Source organism: Thunnus thynnus, chromosome 4 (assembly GCF_963924715.1).
Source record: "Thunnus thynnus chromosome 4, fThuThy2.1, whole genome shotgun sequence".
In the NCBI taxonomy this organism is placed as follows: domain Eukaryota; kingdom Metazoa; phylum Chordata; class Actinopteri; order Scombriformes; family Scombridae; genus Thunnus; species Thunnus thynnus.
This window is the reverse complement of record NC_089520.1, coordinates 12,148,737-12,167,966: the sequence shown is the minus strand read 5'-3', so window position 1 is coordinate 12,167,966 and position 19,230 is coordinate 12,148,737. Positions and strand designations below refer to the sequence as shown.

At 38.6% G+C, this 19,230-nt stretch overlaps 1 protein-coding gene across 1 annotated transcript; it reads right to left on the bottom strand.

The window, feature by feature from the left end:
* Positions 1-2,311: 2,311 nt before the first annotated feature.
* Positions 2,312-18,252, bottom strand: ppm1j (protein phosphatase, Mg2+/Mn2+ dependent, 1J). Its single transcript, XM_067586734.1, has 10 exons — positions 17,712-18,252; positions 10,133-10,247; positions 8,106-8,435; positions 7,600-7,712; positions 7,192-7,276; positions 6,240-6,358; positions 5,853-5,916; positions 5,295-5,402; positions 4,557-4,708; positions 2,312-3,798 (listed from the first exon to the last, which is right to left on the bottom strand). Exons 1-10 carry the CDS (start codon positions 17,972-17,974, stop codon positions 3,651-3,653), a joined length of 1,497 nt encoding a protein of 498 aa, XP_067442835.1. The 5' UTR covers positions 17,975-18,252; the 3' UTR covers positions 2,312-3,650.
* Positions 18,253-19,230: the final 978 nt, after the last annotated feature.

Sequence of the window (19,230 nt, the reverse complement as noted above, 5' to 3'; positions counted from 1 at the left end):
TTTGAGCTTTGGAAATTAACTCATACTGAATAATAAACAAAAAACAAAATAATAAACTAGTAAAGTATAACTATAGCTGCACCCAGTGGTGTAAGTACATTTACACAAGTACTGTACTTAAGTATAATTTTGAGGTACTTGTACTTTACTTGTGTATTTTCATCGTATGCTACTTTATACTTCCACTCCATTACATTTAATTGACAGCTTACACAATAGATAATATAACAGGCTTTTAAAATGCAACACATTGTTAAACCAGTTAAATTAATCCAGTGGTTTACAACCTTTTTGGCTTTTTGTGTAGTCGGGGTCACATTTCAGATGTCTATGAGTTGTTAACAGCTGAAATAGTGATTTTTCCCTCTTAACTTCTCATATGGTGTAATTATGAAAGGGATGTGATAATTGAAAAAGTAAAACTTTGTTAAGTGTAGGCCATCCTGTAAAAGTGTTTTTTAAGGAGGTACTTAAAAGCTGCAGTGGAGTCTGCCAATCTCACGCTGAGGGGAGGGCTGTTCCAAAGCTGAGGGGTCGTAACCGAACACATGGTGAAACAGCTAAAAGTGTTTGATCAGCTGATTTTAGAGGCCTGGCTGGGCTGTAAGGGGTTAAAAGTTCTTTAATATAATCTGGAGCCAGACCGTGGATGGCCTTGCACATCTGGACACATCCCAAAGACTGATGTCACAACAGCTGTTTTCCATCAGCTACCAAAGGGAAAACACCTACTGTGACACAAGTGATATTAATTTATTACTTATATCAAATAATCAACATGAATTGTTTTGTTTTATACACTTGTTTTCCCCCCAAAGCAACATTAAAGTTTACATTGTAGGTTGAGAATCTTATTTTGAAGGCAAAACACCCTTACTTCCGGTGTTGTTATTGGTGACTTGACGGAGCTGTTGCAGGCGCTCGAGTCACCCAGGTCCCTCCTCCCCTCCCCGGTCAAAGATGACATCATCCGTAGTACAAGAGGACTCGTGCAACAGGAGGGATAATGGGTGTGGATCTCACCAGTGTGGATCTCTAATGAAACCCTCCGCCACTGACTTCATCTGGGAACAGTCACTTCCTGCAGGTGTGTTGCAGACCTGTGAGCTTTGTGTCTGATCAGTATGAACATAGCTGAACATTCAGCATCAACATGTCTCTAAATTATAAAATAATTAGGGCTGCAACTGTTTTCACTATACCTGACACCCAAATATCATGGTGAATTAATTTTTTCTCTTTCACTGACGAATCTGCAGTGATGGAAAGTCACTATGAGCATTTACTCAAGTACCTATGTACAATTTTGAGGTACATGTGCTTCCATTTTATGATACTTTATACATGTACTCTACATTTATTTGACAGTTAGTTATATATTTATAAATTTTACATACAGAACATACATTATTAGCCCATAAAATATGATGGATTAGTATTCATCAAAGGCCCTGCAGAGCCACAGGTGTTTTCAGTTTCTGTGGCTGATAAGATCTTTGTTCAGGTTACAGCTGGTCAGAATGATTCAAAGATTAATGTGAGCTCATCATAGTACATCATTTACTAATGAGAATGAAAAATGTGCCTGCTCTTTTCTTTCTTTCTTGTTCTCTTTGCGTAGCCCTGCGGGCCATGACTTGTGAACGGATAACCAAGATAACGGTTTCATGTGGCTTCATATGAATGTTGCTTTTGCAGTGTTGGAGCTAATGTTTTTTTCCTGTGTGGGTGGACAATAAGTGCCTTTAAACTCAATTTGACTTGCTTCATGAAAATGCTGTATCTAATATAATGTAGTTAATATATATACAATAATGTGCCACATTTTGCATCACGAGTACTTTTACTTTTGATAGTTTAGGTGCAGTTTCATGATAATCCTTCTGTGCTTCAACTTAAATAATTGAACGGACAATGAGTACTTATTCAGTCATCCGTTAATCATTTCTGAACCATAAACAATGCTCCTATTTTATGGTTATTTTTCATTTTTTTTAAAATCAGTTCATACAAATTTTGTAAACTTCTTAGCCCCTGAAAAATATGTGAAAAAACAGAATCTCCTCTCTTGGGAAATGAATTATGTGAACATGTCATTAAATAAATCCTGACTTCAATACCAACTCATAATGCTCATGACATTGATGTCAGGAGTCAGTAAAGAGGGAAGTTGAAATACTTAGAAATTGAACACTCAGTAATTTAATTGTCAGTCTGAACTGTTCTGACTCATGAGTCGGCCACACCAAAAGTTCATTTCCGTTTGAGAAGTACATGAGACTGAGTCAGAGACAAAAGAGTTCAAAACAAATGGGAAAAATCTGATTTATTTCTAAACTGGTACACATTATCCCTCTACCTCACATTTTGGTAGCTCAATTTCTAGGACAAACCATCTCTCTAAACAAACAGTTATGGATAGAAACATAAAAATAAAACTTCTGATACAACCAAAGTTTTCTTTAAAAATATATGGATAATCTAAATAACATGACATTAACAAAAATGGTACAAAAGAGGTATACGGTACATTTAAGGGCATACAATATATTTTTGCCATTTTTACAAGGATCTAATTTAGTGCATCTGAAGAAAAAAACTCCCAAGTCCCTTTCATCTTTTAATAAGGCATATGTGTGAAGTTTATCACATCTTACTATACCGACACATTTATGAGAACACATTACTTTTTCTCCTCTGAGGGTTAAACAAAAGAAAACATGTAGTTAATGAAAACCAATGATCCTGTTCCTTTACGTTTTACTGAACATATATACAACCCTCTGTTCTCTTAACTGTAACAAAACAAAACAAAACAAAAGATCTATGAACACATTCAATAAAAAGATACACCGCATCACAAATCAACAGGCTACCACAGAGCATGTCCGACATTCTTCAAGTGCCTCAGGTGTTGTCATTCATTCAGCATTGACAAAGGAAATACAGCAATACAGACTCAACTGATTCTGTGTGGGTCCATCGCTGAAAAAAAGGTCCATTCCTCTGTTTTTACCTCAGTAAACTTCCATTTGTGTTTAATGTACAGACATGTATCTAATGGACTTTTTCTTTGTCTTATTGTTTTATTCATTCATTTGTACATATTTCCATCCTTATGCCTTAAAGGCACCTCTTTGGTTTCCTCACATTCTGCAATCCCCTTTACAATATTGATTGTGAAACTTCAGGAGGACTTTTTTCTTTTTTGTTTTGTTTTTTTTTACAAAAGGGAGTCACATTCAGGGCATGACATGAAAATGCACAATCCATTCAAAGGTTTGAGTAGCAGTCCAGCGTCGAACAAAAACAGGAAAGAAAATACTACAAGGATTTAATTCTCACTGGCAACCGTCACAAACAGCAGGTCTGGGAGGAAGAGTGTGACTTCTCTTACAATGTCACTGAAAATCTTTTGTTTACATGACTGAGACCAACCAAAGGAGATGGGTGACTGCTCCTGGGTCGGGTTGAAGTGAAGCGGCTGGGACTGGGTCCGATCTAGTGGTTGATGAAGGTGCTGCTCATACCCGAGTCTTCCCTATGACAAAGGTGTTATCTTCTCTCGCAGCCCCGTCAGTCCGGGGTTTAAGGAGCTTGGAGGGACCCTGAAGAGTCAGCTCTGTCATAGCGGCTGCCACAGCACCTTGTCATGTCTCTGACTCGTGTCCTGCCAGCGGGATGACAAATACAGTGATGTCATCACCTGAGCCCAGTTTTTCATTGGGTAGCCGCCAGCCACGCTCTTTCAGCACTCCTCTTGACCTCATCAGCAGATCCTGGGCTGCCAGTGTATACCTGAATAACACACAGAGGGCAAAAAGCATAAACAGTCATTACAACAGTGAGACGCACTCTGTAATTACAGATAAGCACAAACACACATACAAAATACGGATTCATATTCAATCAAGTAAGAATATCAGACTAATGTTTCCTGATTTTTGTCCACTGCTGATGAAGGGTAACACTTTATTTTATATAAACATTAATCAAACAGGTTATAATACACTTTAACATAGTTGTAAGAAGGTATAAGCTCTTTTTTGAGTGTTAAGTGATAGGTTTGTCATTTTATCTCCTGCTGTGAAACATACCAATCCAACAGCTCTGCCATAAATTCTATTTTTATAAAACGTACACATTTTCAGTTATTGCTGAAATTGTCAGAAAGGTGATAATTCTACTTTGTTACTTTGTTCCTAATATTTTGTCCACTCCATTAACACACATAAGGGTACAATGTCAACAAACACTGAAAAAAGTAGAATTTATGGCAGATCTGTTATATTGGATTAGACTGAACAGATGTTCTTAATAAAGTGCTAGAGTGTATATATACTGCATATACTATAACTATATATATGATACCTAAAAATGTGTCACCACCTAGTGGACATAATAAGTTGAACATTACACCACTGATCTTACTTCACAGTGGATTTACGAAACTGCCGCTTACATCTAATTTTCCTGAACATGTTCGCACGGCACATGACAGATCATACAGCAAGAACAAAAGCCTAATGTAAAGGATTACTTGGCAGACTGCATACCTCATGGGATCAGAGGGGTCACAGCAGGATAAGTAGGCTGACACAGCATCTGCCACTTCCCTGTCTGTTGTGACGTCCCACAATCCATCTGTGCCCATGACCAAAACGTCGTCAGGGCCATGTTTGTTTTCATCCATGTTATAAACCTGCACCTGTGACATCAAGACATTTTTCTTGATCAATATTTGATTCATTACGGTGTCATGATTTATAAAAACATTTTGAATTGTGTCCAGTAATGTACAGAAAGATTAGAGAACACATGCTTGCATGCAAGGGACATAACCTCCATTTGCTCCATAAAGCTGCTCATATTCATTTACATTTTAGACACTAAGCCACTTAATGTAGTCAGATAAGCACATTTCAGGGAATAGAGACCTGATGATGTTCCCGTAATGCTGAGCAATGCTGACAATGTTTGGAAAGGAAATGAAAAAGTAAAATCTAACAAAAGAGGTAGAGGCTATTTTAACACCATACAACAAAAATGAGAAGTGCTATCATGTGTAGGAAGAGATTTAAAAAAAAAGGTTGTGTGCACTTCTAACGTCTCTCTCATATCTGAGTTTCTAAAGGCCCATTATGAGACACAGCTTTGAGCAACAGGCAACAAAGTGAAGCTCAACAGCTATTCATATGCGAGCAAAAGGCTCCGAGGAGGCTAAAGCAATGATGTCGAGGCGACTCCTCCGGCAGCCCTGACAGCCAACTTTGCTTCTGACTCATCGCACTCACCTCAGGGACGCAAGAGAGGAAGGGCTTTATGTAAATGTTGGAGTTGTACACCTTCAGGTCATGATCTCCGAGCCCACGGGTCACTCCGATTGTTGCCATGACACGTGCCTGTATACACAAACACACAATCACACAGTAGGGTCACACACACACACACACACACACACATAATAATGTAGGTTACTGGTTTGAGATGTGCTTCAGTTCAAGGAAAATCCACTTATGAGGGATTATTAAGTGAAGACCATGTTCTCTTAGACAATAATGAAAATGAGGTGCATTATGCATTTCTCCCCAGGCAGACGTGGCAGAATTACACAAATGAATTATAGATGTGAAAATGCTTAATTGAATTGAATTATCTGCATATACAAAGTATATAATAAGATAGCTTGGTGATACAATAATGTATTAGATGTAGACAACCTGTTATAAATACGCATGTTACGTACATATTGTGATTGAATTATTACTGAGTAGAAACTGTCAGCAGCTTAATATTTAGAAATCTCTACAAGAATTTGTGTATCCAGTTCAGTACGTTAGGTTTCTTCTTACCTTTTTACCCTCTCCGTATATCAGTGGGAATTTCAGATCATCTTCAACAATTGTCTTATAAGCCCTGCAACAAAGCCAACAGATCTCAGATGTAAGCATGTTTGTAATATAGGTTAAATGATTAGTTATCCAACTTCTCAAGTGTGAATATTTGCTTTTTTTTCAAAAGTGAATACCTGCGTTTTGACCTGACAAGCACCTTGAATATGTCAACTTGATCTTTTGGAAAGCTGTGACATTATATAGACTGAATGTATAATCAATTTATTAGGAAAATAAATGGCAGATGAATTGATAATGCCCCTAGTTTGAAAATCCTATGTGAAGAGTTCACTCAAAACATAATTAACTGTCAGAAATGTGAATGAAAAGGATCTCCAGGTTTACCAGCCAGTCATGGTGTGGTCTCTGTAGAGCATCTTTTTGCCCAGCTCACTGTGCTGGATCCTCCGGGGGAACTCAATGTGAGTGAACTCATTGCCCAGGAGCTCTGGCCTCAGGAAACCCTGGAGTGACACACAAAATGGGGCAGGTCACATCAAACTACAGAGTAAAAACCTTTACTCAAGTCTAAATGTCTGTCACAACTCAATAGCTCTTACAAAACAGAAAGAAGCTGAAGAAAACTGCTTGTAGAACAGGAGCCTTGCAGTACAGTATGCTGCATACTGAAGGCACAGAACAGCTCCCCGTTTTAGCAACAAACATCATCCACCCACTCCCTGACTCAGAACTACAACCAGCTACTAAAACAGGCAACTGAAGCAATTTATGTTAGCGCAAGAGAGGATTTCCTTCCTCTTCTGCAGGTTGCCTGCTTATCTTTCTCAACTAAACTTACAAAGATCAACTTAGAGACTGGCAGGTTTAATGCCACTTCAGAGGAGACTTTGTTGTGTGAGCTAGAAGAAACTGAGAATGAGGTTCATTTTTGTTTTACTGTCCTGTCCATGAGGATGTAAAGGATGTACTTTTAGTAAAATGCCCTCCATTTATGTTGATTTCTTTGGATGATTATGAAAAACTTGAGTTGTGCTTCAGGAAGGGAACCTTTTTTTGTAGCAGATTTTATTTGCCAAGCTTGGGAGAGAAGGAAGAATATATTGTTGAAGACCAAGCTGTACAAGAATCCGTAATTTTATAATTTAAATAAATGTTTGACCACTGCTGTACTTTCAATGTCTTGTAAACCCATGAGGGCTGGGCACCTTGTGTGCATGCCATGAAAATAAAAGAAAATCAATCAAAGTCAAATCAATCAACTGCTTAAAGCCTGTGAGAAAAATCCCCTCAGCACACTGGTTTTGTTAGTCATGTGTACCATAAAAGATAAGAATACCAGATACTGTAGCCGCTGTCTCTCTGACTCAGGTGTGAATTCGTTAGTCATGGGAACAACTTCATTATTTCGTATGATTATAGCCCTGCAGAGACAAAGAGGGAGGGGAGAAAAGAGTGAGAAAATTCACACAGACAGAATTACATTTTCCTTTTTCTTATTTTTCACAAACAGCTAATATGAAAAGGTTGGTGGTGGTGGAGAAGAGGGCTGCATTATGCTGCAGTATGCAAAGTGAACCCCAGGTGGCACAAGAAGCTCCAAGTATAAAGCCCCATATGTTGAACACTGGAGAGTGAATTACATTTTCTATCTTTATAAAAACCCTTCAGTTAAATTAGTTTTAAATAATTTCTACAGTACATGGTGCAGAGCAGTGCAGAGACTTTGATACAGCTAAACTCTCACCTGCTATCTCCAGCATTGGCTACATAGAGTTTCCCCATCATATGGATGGCAGCTAAGGCACAACACCCGCCAGAGATGGCATAGGATGCTTTCTCCTTTTCAATTAGGTCATCCTGAAATAAAATGAGAAAAATCAAAGTTAAATTAAAAGGCCACAAAATCTCAGAGGTTTAAGAACTCACTCTGCCTCTGATCACACTGTATAGCTAATTATTTTCTCCATACATATTCATATTTAAAACAAAACAGCAGCGCTAATGTAGAGAAACAAGGAGGCTTTGAAGAAGCCTCAGCTGTAGGTTATTATCAGTATCATCTAAACCAGAAAGAGAGAGCAGAACAGAAACATCTTTTCCACAGTAAGTCAGGTTTGGATACTCATCCACCCAGAAAAACCCCAGAAAAAAAATTAAAAGGCAGTGAAAGAATTAAATATGCAGCTTACAAATGGGCAAAGGATTGTTTTCTTGTTTTCCTGCATGCACTGTTGGCTAACATCTGCTCACCATCTGTTTGAAGGCGGTCTCTATGACTCCCATCACCAGGCTCTCCAAACTGACAACCTTCTCCATGTGAAAGCGCACTGAGGAGTCGGTGACAGCATCGGGGTCTTCTGGTTCCTTTTCGGCTCCCTTCTTTGTCTCCGCCTGGTATGGGCTGCCGTTCTTGGCCAAGCAGATAGGAGGCACACTGTTGGGGTTCTCCAACAAGTGGCAGATTTCTCCCAAACGGTCTCTGATGAGGCGGTGAAGAAGCTTGGAGGCCATGATGGCGGCTCCGCTACCTGCATGTCCATCAAACACGCCCCAGAAGTGGAGAGGGATTCCTGTGCCGTCCTAAAACAAGTGATATGGACATAAAAGGTATAGAATAAATATAAAAACAGTAACAGTGATATATTATATAAATCATAGAAAAAATATTAATTCCTATGGTTACGGGTGTGGTTTAAAAATCTCCCATGAGATTACAACTCTGAGCCAGAAGGCACAGATTTGTGAGGGTTTAGAGGCTCTGGTGACATTTTTAATTCTAAGCAATATGTTTCTTCCATTTCAGGTCTTACTGAACCTCAGTTGCAGTAAATCTATATTATAATATTTTGGTAAAGCTGTCAAGATATAAAGATTTTATTTTGAGCTTTTATATGGTGTCATAAAAGTCAAAAACAATATAGAACAATATAAATAACAGAATTGTTTTACTGGAAGAATAGCACACTGGCCATATAAAATATAAAACATAAAAAATATTATTATCCTATAGTATAAATCAAATGTTTTGTGATTCTTGTCCAAAGAGGATCTACACAAGCAATGGAAAGACTACTGGAAGATTATCTTCATCTGAGGGCTTTTTAATGCTCTACGATGATGCGATGGGATATGAAAAGGCGTTGCCACCTTTTGTGTTGGCAGGCGTGTTTACAAGCCGAGTTGGCCCGACTGACTAACAGATGAACACGCACAAGACATCTGCTTTCCCCTCTGATGCTGGAAATGAGCGGGGGAGGGGCGAAACAAGGGATGATGTAATTCATTTACACTAAATGGACGTGTGCGTGTGCGTGTGTGTGTGCAGGTCTTTCAGGAGTTGAGGGTCTAACAGACATATTGACCTGAAGAGTTAATGGGGTAACACTTTACTTTAAGTCACCCTACTTCACATTTATAAGCAGAATATAAAGATGTAATAAATAGTTTATAACACACTATAATGTAGCTGTAAGCAGATCAAATTTTATAGAATTTATATAAAAATTTTATATGACCACAACTGTACTAAATAGTCGTTCATTATCCGTTTATATACCTGCACTCAGTTATGGATGTCCACAGAAGGAGTTATAGTTGTCAAATACATTAATAAATACTGCTTACGACTACATTATGTACATGGTCCCTGTACTAAACTAAACTAAACTAAACTAAACTAAACTAAACTAAACTAAACTAAACTAAACTAAACTAAACTAAACTAGTTTTAAACTTCACACAGACGACAAGTTGAGACAAAAGGCCAAATTGAAGAAGTAAAATTTTTACTTCTTCAATTTGTCTTCTTTGCGGGTCATTTCTTGACATAGAGGTCTAAATATTCTTTATTACAAAGCTGGAACTTGTTTCTGATACTTTGGTTTGTGATAACAAGATGAGGAACAGTAAAGGATTAATCAGACATCTAAATGAACGTGTATAGTGAAAAATGAGAAGTCCCACGAGTATCTGAGGTGAACACAAATAACAAGGTGAATCCATCAATACCAAATAAGATACGAAGACACCACTATTGGGTATCTGATAACTGCAATGCATGCACAGATGGTGTGAGGCAATTACAATTTAAATGCACTACTGCTCAGACTTCATTGTGTTTTAACAAGAAATCCAAATACCCTTCATTGACGTTCACCTTCTTCAGGACTTAACTGATGTCAGATTCAAAAACATTATCACTGGTAATTTATTGCAGACATTTCATCCCTCATTCTGTGACTCCTGTTTTGACGTTCAGGACTTTGTCCTTCGCTCACCCCATTGTCCTCCAGCAGAGTGGAGTTGCGGTGTTTGCCGGTCGGCTTCTTCACGAACAGTTTCTCACAAGAGGCCTGGTCCTCGTTCAGCATGCTTTTCCCCGCATTGATCACCCTGGTGGAGAAAGACGCGAGAAAGAAAAGTGAGACTTGAGTCAGATGATTTATAGAGTTTGCTTTCTCTTTCCTCTAACCACACGAAAACATAATTGCAGCCAGAAAGATGGAGAGAGACGAACAGTGAGGAAAAAAGTGGGGCAGCAGGATGCAGTCATGTCCCAGAGGGAACTTGCAGGAGGGATTAAGTGTTTTTATTATGAGCTGATGCCTGTGGAGGATAATGGCTTTAGAGTAATGCACTGTTTCATACTCTAGCAGCATCATCCATCCTGGTGTGCGCTGCCGCAGTGTTCACTGGAGGTAACAGTGATGAAAAGAGTGGTGAGGCTGCAGGAAACTATGCTTAGCAGCTTTATCTGTGAAAAATAGCAATAAATAGTAATAAAACATCCAGTTACAGCTTGAACTCTGTAGGTAGGTGTCACAACAGGTGCATGCTAAAACAATCTCAAATCACAAATTCATTCCTTACTCAGTCTAATGCCACTGCGACCCAGTCCTGGATAAGCGGCAGAAAATGGATGGATGGAAAATGGATCACAAATTTAAATACAAATTTAGTGTGATCATACTGTTTTGGCATGTTCCAGCTCTACGAATCATGTTTACTTTCACTACATTTTTGCCAAACATTTTCATATGCATGGTGTACAATTTTAGACTTGATTACTTGATTAGATATATTTTCCCTACTGTTCCACACATCCATTGGTTTGTGTTTAATCCATAAAGTATGAAAATCAATCAGCAGATTCTTGAAACTCCATTGAGTTGTTAAACCCATCACAGATTAAAGTGATGGATTACATTATCTTTGTACTATGGTAGTACATTGAAGACTTATCAAATCATTCTGCACTTAAAATCTGCATTGATCGATTTTTGGCCAATTGGGACAGTGGAACAAGCTAAACACATTAATATATTATCATCTTATATTACTTCCATTTTATGTTGATGCAAACTTATTAATAAACAGTTTCTTGCTTACACATCCAGCAGATACTAAGTAACATTAGCATTTGTCTGGAGTTAAGTTTCTTGTTACCTGTCAAATAAATGTTTAACATTCACTCTATTGTTAGCTCTATGTTATCTGATTCTTAAGCTGCTAAATGCTACAACATGTTCACCAGCTAGTTGCTAACATTGTCTGTCCGCTATTTTGTGCTGGACAGAAAAAAACTACATGCTGCAGCTAGAAACTGATGCGAGTGATAAAAGTGTAACAAAAAACAGTAAAATTGTGGGCAGCAAAACCAGAACTGAAAGACACTAAAATGCTCTGTAGAGCTGAGGGGAACTGAATAGTCTAATGATAATTTTTTTGGGGGGCGGGTGGTTAACACTGTGAGCAACACCTTTCACATTAGTCAAAGGCATTTAATCCATGGTTAATAGAGAAATATTGATTAAGGCAGCTTTAACTTAAATGGATTACACCTGCTAATTGACTTCCATACTGTACATAATGGTTTATATTTGGTTCACTGTGTTGTGAAGTATATGTGATTTGTAGTATACAGGCTGGATTATTCACTGGTATAGTCCTTTAAGCTGCCACATGAGGCTGACTTGGAGAGGCTGCAGTTTGGGCCTCATCCTGGCATATTACATAACATTTTCCAGTTTCAATTATAGATAAATGCCACATTAGCTGGATAATACGGCATAATACCTATTGCGCAATTACAGTAATTTGAATATTGTCATTAAGATTCCCTGAGAAACTTCTGCAGAGAGAGGATTAGTAATTTATCAGTTACTGCTGGGAGCATCAGGGAAAGAAATAGAGAAAGAGAAACAGAGCAAGAGACCAAAAATGAAAGAGAGAGAGAAGGAAAGAGGAAAAACTGTACGCTCAAACAAAGGAGACAGGAGAATCCCAAAGTAATCACTGAAACATGACCTTTGACCTCTCACTTTCCAAACAGTTTAGCTGATTACAATCATTATAGAAAATGGCTGCGGCCTGGCTGGAGTCTTTGATATCAGAGAGCACCAAATATGAGGCATAAAATGCAACTGCTGTCCAAATCAGGATTATAAAAAGTCCTTCCACTTTCTAATCAGTTGAAAGCAGAGCACTGGCAGCACTGTGTCCTGTACTGTACTCCCTGCATTACGACTGATGACATGTAAGAATTTATAGTGTCCTGATTGTCATGTAAACTTTCTGCCAAGGCCAAAACATTTTCACAGATCTGCATGCAGGGCTGGGAAAGAACAACTCCTTACCGTATATTGGAATATGATCACAGCAAATCTGCAATGTTCTGCCAGCACTCTTTTTTGGCACCGTTGTGCATGTTGCTAGGTTTACTATAGCTTCTCTCTCACTCAGCCAATGCCTTGGTGTTTTTGTTGAGGTCATGCAGTATCATGCCAACTTTCACACAAATCTGACAGCTTCTGTGCAATTTTCTGCTTGTGGCCAGCGTTTACAGATAGTGCATGATAGTGACCGCTTTTTCAACTTGCCTAAACATACTGTTGGCCTCCAATTTCTGACAGAACAGATGCATCCAATAACAGCACATGAAAAGCATATTCTCTGTACTTGGTGCCAATTTTTACACAAACCTGATAGCTTCAGTGCAATTTTCTGCTTGTTGCCAGAGCTTACAGATAGTGCATGGCCTCAACAAAAATACCAAGACATTGGCTAAGTGAGAGTGACGTTCTGTCAGAAATTGGAGGCTAAGAGTATGTTAGTCGAGTTGAAAAACACATAACACATAATATTTTAGGATTATTTCACATTTTACACTGAATGTGTCTGAATAAAATGTCATACTAGTGGAATGATTAGCTTTTTCTGCCTTCTTTCAGTGTTAGAAATCAGAAAAGCCTGATGTTATTTAGTAGGAAAAGTTCAGCAAACAATAAATTGACACAATTTTTACACTTGTTTTAGAGGAAAACATTTTCGTTGAAAATGAAAGTGTCTTGTTTCTACATTTTTGTGGTTTAATAAAGTTTCACCGCTCTGAAAGTGAATAATCAGCAGTTATTCTTTGTTTTTAAATGCAGTCACATGAACCCAGTGAGCTATAATTGAACATAATGTCAGTAGCGTGGGCGGATGTGATTCTTAACCAGGAGCTCAAGTCACTTAACTCTTTCGCATAACTGTGTTTCAGTCATGGTCATATGTTTCCACAACTTGTGACTGAAAGCCATTGTGTGATCCCTCCTACTGTATACAGTATTATGCAAGGAAAGTTCAGAAGAGGAAGTTGAGAGTTCCCGTGTATTCTCTCATTGCGGCTGCTGGACTTTTTAGCATCATTATAAATATGATGAACATGTCTTTCTGTCCATATTTGGTGTTATTAGACGTAAACTCCTACAAAAAGCTGCAGTTTAGAAATATTGCAATCCACTTGACACCTCATCAAAACCTCCCACTGAGAAAAAGTCCATTCTGTGGAAACAATTTTGTGGTTCAATCAGGAGTAGATCAGTGATGCATGTAATCCAGTGAATGACAAAACCTCAGAATCACTGAAATAATCCTTTTAGATTTCGAGTTGTTGATAATTCCAATGACAAATCTGAACTGTCTGAAAAATGAATACAATTGTTCTAACTGTCTGTGTATTCTTCCTTTGTTGATGATATTTTTTTTTTTGCATTGCTTGTGGTCAAAAAAGAATTTCAAATGACCTGTTTCAGCGGTTTGGTCTGTTTTAGGTGTATTTTTAACTCCTCTGCTCATAAAACTGGCACATTTCAGAGTATAACAGTGGACTTTTTGAAAGGTTTTTTTTTTACAGGTAAAGTTTGGCAGATAGACAAACACTGCAGGCCTGTACAGCACATAACATCTTCATCTGAAGCATCTGAACATCAAAGAATTAGTCTAGTCATATTTTGAATTCCTTTTTAGGGAGAGGAAGTGGTTGGTCATGTTTGCAAACCCCATGGTGCAATGCTAAAGTGAAACTCACAGACGAGACTGACACAAAGAAATCTCCAGCAGAACAATAACTAGGTAGGACAGACTGAAACATAAATGCCAGCATTGTCATTATAACATTCAGCAACTTGTAAACTGAATCTCAGCATCAATTTAAGATCTGGACACAAAATAGTGCCAATTAAGCACATGAACTATGCAAGTCTGAACAAGAACTGAACAAAATCCAATTAAATAATATTGTTCACTACATAAAAATACATTATAATACGCACTGAATGAAAGAAAATGTTACAAATATCATGAGAGATTAAAATTTTTACTAAACAAAAACACTCATGTATCCCACTTCTTTCCAGCATGAAGTTATTCTGTTGAAAATCATCCATTCATCCCGTCTCCTACCTATTCACTTCAGGATCATAAACAGCTCTGAGCTCTTCTCTTTCTCTATAGTTGCTCTCCAATCAACTGTTTTTTCATGTATTATTCATGTTGTCACAAAAATGTCACAGACAATAATCATTTATACGTTTTCATAGGTGATTTAACCCTTACATACTGTTCAGGTCAAATTTGACCCATTTGCACAGTTGAGAGCAGTAAAAACACCCTAAACAACATTATTTTTGACTGAAATTATATGACTTATCCTAAAGTGACCCAGATTATGCAAAAGTGGAAATATTTCAACTTTTTTTTTTTTTTTTTTGGTGCAGCTGATGCGCATTTTTGTACATAGCAGGTATTCCAGGTTCATTTTGACTCAATCATCAGTCTGCACATTCAGTAACATTCACTGAAATCATTATGGCTGTTATGTTCTCCTGTTTTAGATAGTTTGATTGTGAATGTTTTTTTTTCCATAAACAAATAGCCTAAAACCTAAAGTATACACTCTCTCTGCTCTCTGAAAGCTTCATTACGAATTAATCACCCATTTGTAAATGACTGATGAGGTGTTTATGAATGATAAATAGATTTGTGGTTCAGAAGTTTGACTAATTATGAGACTAATTATGAGGGGATAAAATGTGTGTTACATTTGTTCCCATGATTATTTTGGTTTAAATCAAGATAAAGTATCCATTCTGTGCACAGGAATACTCATTTTCTTTCTGCCTCTTGAGTCTTCGCTCCTCACACTCTCTCCTCTCTTGCATGATGTCAGGGCCTGGAAATGTGCCTCCATATTAGTATCAAATAGCCATTTGACAAATGCACTTCAAGTAGCTTACTGTAAGTGCACTTGTGTTTATGCTGACAAAATGTTGCACAGTGGTGTTATGGCATCAATAAGAAATGTAGCATCATAAACCTGTTCAGTGGTTAAATTACAGACAGATTTCACATTTAAGATGGTTACAAGTGGAGTCCCCTGGTAGCCAAATGGTTACTGTGCATGCCACGTAACTGCAATGTCCCTGGTTTGATTCCAGCCAGGAACCTTTGCTGCACGTTACACCCATCTCTCTCTCTCTCTCGCTCCCCTTGCTTCCTGTCTGCCTCTTCCCCGCCCACTATCCAATAAAGGCAAAACTGCCAAAAAGTAATTATAAAGATAAGTAAATAAAAATTATGTGCATGTTTAATTACTGAGACACTAATGACACTGCAAGCCTTTACTAACATAATCTTGTTTAAGATCCCAGTGAAAGAATAACAAAAAAGTGCTCAATCAGCGTAATACCAGGCCAAGACTATCCAACAACAAATGACCACGAATCCTCATTACCACCACAATGACTTCCTGCCCTGCCACTAATTAAGTGGAGAAGTTGAAGAGAGTCTGAGTGTAAGCCAGCGGGGCGGCCTCCAACTGGACAGCATCCATCTACGCTGTTTGGCCATCATTGTTCCTACTCATTACCTCACGAGGGGAGTAAACGGAAACAAAAGGGATGAAGCTGATAGATGTTCCGATAAATGTTGCTCTGGGAAGGTTATCATTTCAACCAGACTGATCTGAAGAGATCACACACGGCATAGTTAATTTAACACCTGTTGATAGATTTAAATAGTCTTATCGGAGCTGTATCATCCGCATGAGTTAATAAATAACTTCTCCAATCCATCCCAAGTCAATATTATGGTACATTCATTCAGGTGTACAAACATTTACAACTGGATTACAGCAATAATTTGGCATTATTGTTACACAGAATCCTATTCCAGATGTTAATTACTGATCCTTTAAGGAACATTGATTTTGGATTGATTTGCTCACAGGGCTGACACTGGCCCTTGTTCTCTTCTATCAAATGTGATAATTTATCACTGATGGGTGCGGGCTTTTTGGGATTTTTACACTCTGTGTAATGCCAGAACTGATGTGCGATCACATCAGCCGATTAGGTTGTGTTGTAAACAGCACCGCTAATGCTGTGATTACAGTCTCAGCGACTTACATGTAAGTAATTTGCTTCAGAAAGCAGTTGACAGCACTGATGACGCTGCACATTCTCACACACTAACCTCCCATTTTTTCATTACAGCACCCTCACTTGACCTTTCTCATTCAAGTCTACTGACATGACTGTCGCCACAGATCTCGTCCCTGTCCCCTTGTGTCTCTCTGCATGACTCAGCCTTGTTTTTGTTTGTGTATGTGTTTCCCACACTGGGGCCAGAAGAGGTGGGCAACACGCAGTGGTACAGCCCACATACTGTAGCACTGAAGGTATTCAGCCCCTCATAACCCCCTCCTCAGGGAGACTGGAATGTCTGAAAGTGTTTTTCCTCAGTGGAATCGCCCAAACAGCGCATTCTGGCCAATAGTGTGAATGAAATAGTGCTGCATTGTTTCTACGTGAGAGAGTACTGCAGGTGTATTGTTTCTACCTGTGAGAGTTACTGCAGGTGTATTAGAGCATAAGGGCACCTGCAGTAAACCCAAGGACATCTGGAGTGGATTTATGCACTTGAGCTCACAATTGTGAATGGTCACTACTTCAAACGCAGTCAAGTATTTCACACACTGATTCAGACATTGAATAGGCTCCTCTCGTGTTTTTGCATGTGTATAAAAATGACAGACAATCGACTGGGCACACAGGAGAGAAAGTATGAGAGATGTCATCAGTTATGTGTATCTTTTAAATATCAAAAACATCATGCACGTATGAAAACACTCAGAAAGGCTAGTTGAAACATGATAGCTGCATTTCCTGCTTTCATTTTCACATGGCCTTGCATTTCTTAAAATTGAGGAGCCCTGCAGGCACACACCTTTGAACACAAATGCCACAGTGTCATGATAGCGGCTGCTTTGACTAATTACAGCGCAGACACGCTGCTCCAAATGTCATTTACAGCAGCTCAGGGGAGGAACACTGAGGTAGAAACTGTACAAAAAGCAAAAGGCCATACTGGACATCACTGAGCTGCTGCAGTGCACTCGGAGCTGCTGAGGCTGCAGCAGCAGAAAAACCCTCCTCACAGGCCTGACACTCCTCAAACCAGGAATAAAAACACAACATTTGGTGATGTTTTTTTTTTTTGTGGATAATTTGTCAATGGTTTCTTTGAACCACTCACTCTGCGTATCCCGTCTGCCAGGGAAGCCTGCTGCCTCTCTTTAACGTGAGCACCGGCCGTGATGCGTGCTCGGTGGAGTACTGCAGGAGCTCCGGGGTGAGGTCCAAGAAATCCGGCCGGCCGTAGGGGAAGCGCGGCGGCAGGCTGTCCGGTCCGCAGGTCTGCCCGCCACCTGAGTGATGATTGTGGTGGTGTCCGTGCGGCATCATCCCTCCCACCAGAGTGGACATCGCGTTTTTAACTTTGCTTATCATCATCGGCATCCACCGATACCCGCAGCCAAAAGATCCGAAAATTAAACGCGATGCGATCCTATTACGTTAGAGAGAGAGAGAGAAAAAAAACACACACACACACACACATACACACACACACAATACACATCAAGTGACGATGATCATTTCAGGAAGCGATTTTTTTTCCTCCTTGGCCCCATGTGACAGCTTTCAGACAGACAGACACGATGTTTTCCTCATTCAAACAGAATAAAGCCTTCACGGGCTGCGTGCAGGCTGTAATCCGGCAGGAGGCTATATCTCATCTCAGAAGGCAGGGCTTCACCGGGATGTGCAGCCAACCGTGAAAATATCACACACATAAAAAAAAAACCCTCTAACTAACTCAAAATCTTAACAGCTACAAGGCTGCTAAAGACAGATCCAGTGTGAAAGTCAGCTAATAACAAATTTAGGATGATACTATGATATATGAATCATGTATGGGACACTGAAAATGTCACATCTACAACACACTATTTAATCCTAATCCCAAAACCTTATATATTTTTTAAAAAATCTCCATAAAACAGAATTTTATGTTGTCAACATGAAAAATATCTAAAAAGGCACCTTTATACAGTAAAGGGTTTATACATTTTATTAATTGTTAACAAATCATTTATAGATCAGTCATAAGGCATTAATTACAACAACTTTTGAGCTGCCAGGTTGTGAAAAATCTCTCTGAGTGGTGAGTTATTAATAGACAAGTAACAGTGTAAGCCACCAAGTCTGCAAAATTCCATGTCACAGTGACCATGAAGATAACATTGTGTTCAAACAATCAAACAAATTAATCAATAGTAATCAGGATAAAAACAACTGGACAGCTAAAACAGACTGCATACATGTGTATGTGCCAGTGGTGGAAAGTAATATTTACAAGTACATTTACTCGAGTACTGTACTTAAGTACAATTTTGAGGTGCTTGTACTTTACTTACTACTGTACTGTATTTCCATTTTCTGCTACTTTATACTTTCTACTCCACTACATTTATTTGATGGCTTTAGTTACTTTTCAGATTTCCATTTGACACAATGGATAATATAACAAGCTTTTAAAATACAACACATTGTTAAAGATGAAACCAGCAGTTTACAACCTTTTTGTCTTCTGACGTCTTACAAAAAGCAGTGTGTAGTCGGGTCACATTTCAGATTTCTATGAGTTGTTAACAGCTCCACCAAATAGTGATTTTTCCCTCTAAACTTCTCACATGGTTTCATTTCAATAAATG